Here is a 2,544-nt window from a genome sequence, read left to right on the forward strand (position 1 = left end):
ATATGTGTATATATATATATATATATGTGTGTGTGTGTGTGTGTATATATTAGGCATATTTTTATATTTATATAAAAATTTATCTTTCTAACCAATTCGTAAAATTAATAACTTTGTGTTTTGTTGAAATATATTAATGTCAACTAAAAAAACCTAAAATGCTGAAATTGCAAAAAGTTATGCAGTTATTATAGGTGATTTTAAACTTTTATACAAGCATTATTGCGTAATATATAATGAGAATAGATTATAAATATATTCAATCATTTTTTTTTAATATGTTACATATAATTATTATACATAGAAATATTACATAGCATGATTGATTGAATTTCTTCCTTCATTCTCGATACTATAAATATATTAAAACTAAATAACATAATTTTGTTTGCAGGGTCATCGTAGAATGGTGTGTTCTGTTGCTTGGTTGGAAGATAATAATGTGTGTAATTTATTTTCTTGCGGTTTTGATAGATTAGTTTTAGGTTGGAGTGTTCTTCCTGTCAAAGATGCTTAAACATCAAAAATTGTATGGTTGTATATCAGACACTTTATGTCATGTTAATGTGATATTGGGAATATTTAGGTGCAATTTAGAAATGGAAGTACATATGTAACTATATAGCAAAAATCCAGCAATTAATCCAATCAAAGAGCCTCCCTTTCCACTCTTGCAGACAACTGCAATAAATAACCGAAATATATATTATATGTATTATATTTAAACGATTTATCAAAGAGATATTAAATTATAAACAAAATGTGCGATTTTAAAATTGCAATAAAAACTGTGAATGTCTTATATAAATTTCATTTTTTACATGTATCTTACATAACAGCTTCATACCTGAGTATGCAGTGAAGAGACATAAAACAGTGTAACCTTCGATAAGAAGGTAATATGGACTCGAGGCTATATGCCTCCACACTATTCCCAAAAATCCCAATAATTTTCCACAACCTCCAACTATTAAAGCGCAACTTAAATCTCTTACACTGTATTTATATGGTTTTTTACCAATGATAAACCATTTTAATTCGGTTACTAGAATAACTATACAAATAAATGCTGCAAAAGCAAATGCTGTATGTAGCAGCACACTGTAAAAATTACAATTATCTTGTGACACATTGTTAAAGACCAAATCTGATGCATTTAATTCTGTTTTGCTTATCTCGCAGGAAAACCAAGCTCTGAATGATTCAGCTAGCCATAATATTATAACTAATTTCCAATACGATTTAAAATTGCTGTTGTACAAGAGATGCCTGTAAGCTGGTTTTTCTATCAGAATAAGATCTACAAAAACTATAACAGGATCATATTCGATATATTTGTCAGCTAACAAGCCACACTTTTCCTAAAATATGTTATAATGCAAAATTGAGTATATATGTTGGCATATGAATTCATAACATTTGACTTACACATTTTAAGATTTTAAGAACGCTTGGACAATATCTTCTAAAAAGCTCTTTGCATTCAGCTCCACAATTTATACAAATGTACATTTAGACAAAGATTTTTTCAAATATTATCTGAAATAAATAACGAATAAATAACATTAATTGTTTAAGATATAAAAAAAATAGATTTATATTATATTAGAATATTTTATATTGTTTATTATAATATTCTTGGAAGTGCTTGAATACATTTTTAATCAATTTAAGACAATTAAATTGAATTATAAAGCAAGATTAATAAGATATATGCTCTGCGCACATATAAATATATGAAACAATTACAAATTGATGATAATTTGCAAGACACATTTTTTACTGTATGGACAGTTACATTATTCATATTTATTATCTCAAGGATTTAGACTGAAATAATATCTCAATTATCGATTCTGATTCGGTTCCTGATATCGAGACTCAAGAGGAGCAAATATTTATTTAGAACGATAAATTTCTAATAGTCGCTTTCCATTTACATTAAAACTCAGATAATTCTCACTTGCGTTCTCTCTCGCTCGCACGTAGCATACATGCGAGTGAGAGAGAATGCAAGTGAGAATTATCTAAGTTTTGATGTAAATGGAAAGCAACATATATTTACTTTACTTCTTATATTTTTTCTTTTACTTTACTTCCTATATTTATATCAGCTGAACTGATAAAAATTGAATATATTTATCCATTGAATATGCTTACTCATGAAACATACACAAGCTGTGTGTACTGATTATACATATAGATAAGATAATATAGTGAAAGGAAAAGAAATAGTGGTGGTAGATATTCAAAGTAGCAAGTAACAGGAGAGGTAGCACATTAAAAGCACAGTTTTGCTTTGGTGTTTCTTTAAGATACATCAGACATGACATCAAATTCAAGTGTTCTTTTGCCAACAGGGCAAGCAATGCCCATTCTGGGATTTGGAACTTGGAACGTAAGTTCAGAAAAGAGCAATTTGTATTATGTATAATTCCAACAAACTGATATGTGTGTGTGTGTATGTGTTAATAATAAATATATATGTTATATATCAACAAAATGATCTATTTGTTTTGGAACAATAAAAGGCAAGCGGGAAAG

General features: G+C 27.9%; 2 protein-coding genes across 4 annotated transcripts in view; one reads left to right on the forward strand and one right to left on the reverse strand.

Annotated features, from left to right (window-relative positions):
• LOC115245264 (aldo-keto reductase family 1 member A1-like) overlaps positions 1-2,544 on the forward strand; it is an 8,200-nt gene that overhangs the window by 3,777 nt on the left and 1,879 nt on the right. The window contains exons 1-2 of one of the 2 annotated variants that reach the window (XM_029823498.1): positions 2,230-2,398; positions 2,532-2,540. The exons of the other annotated variant lie outside the window; for it this stretch is intronic. Coding sequence (XP_029679358.1) covers positions 2,327-2,398; positions 2,532-2,540 — 81 coding nt within the window. The 5' untranslated portion in view covers positions 2,230-2,326. Of the gene's footprint in view, positions 1-2,229; positions 2,399-2,531; positions 2,541-2,544 lie in introns of those variants that run through there. 2 annotated transcript variants of the gene reach the window in all.
• Positions 262-2,544, reverse strand: part of LOC115245267 (protein ARV1-like) — a 4,613-nt gene continuing 2,330 nt past the window's right edge. For both annotated transcript variants that reach the window (XM_029823505.1, XM_029823504.1), the window contains exons 2-4: positions 1,429-1,539; positions 848-1,361; positions 262-681 (exon numbers count right to left, since the gene is read on the reverse strand). In XM_029823505.1, the coding sequence (XP_029679365.1) occupies positions 557-681; positions 848-1,361; positions 1,429-1,512 (723 nt within the window). In that variant the 5' untranslated portion in view covers positions 1,513-1,539 and the 3' untranslated portion in view covers positions 262-556. The remainder of the gene's footprint in view (positions 682-847; positions 1,362-1,428; positions 1,540-2,544) is intronic.

The sequence above is a fragment of the Formica exsecta genome, unplaced genomic scaffold (genome assembly GCF_003651465.1).
Source record: "Formica exsecta isolate Colony F162 unplaced genomic scaffold, ASM365146v1 scaffold933, whole genome shotgun sequence".
NCBI lineage: Eukaryota > Metazoa > Arthropoda > Insecta > Hymenoptera > Formicidae > Formica > Formica exsecta.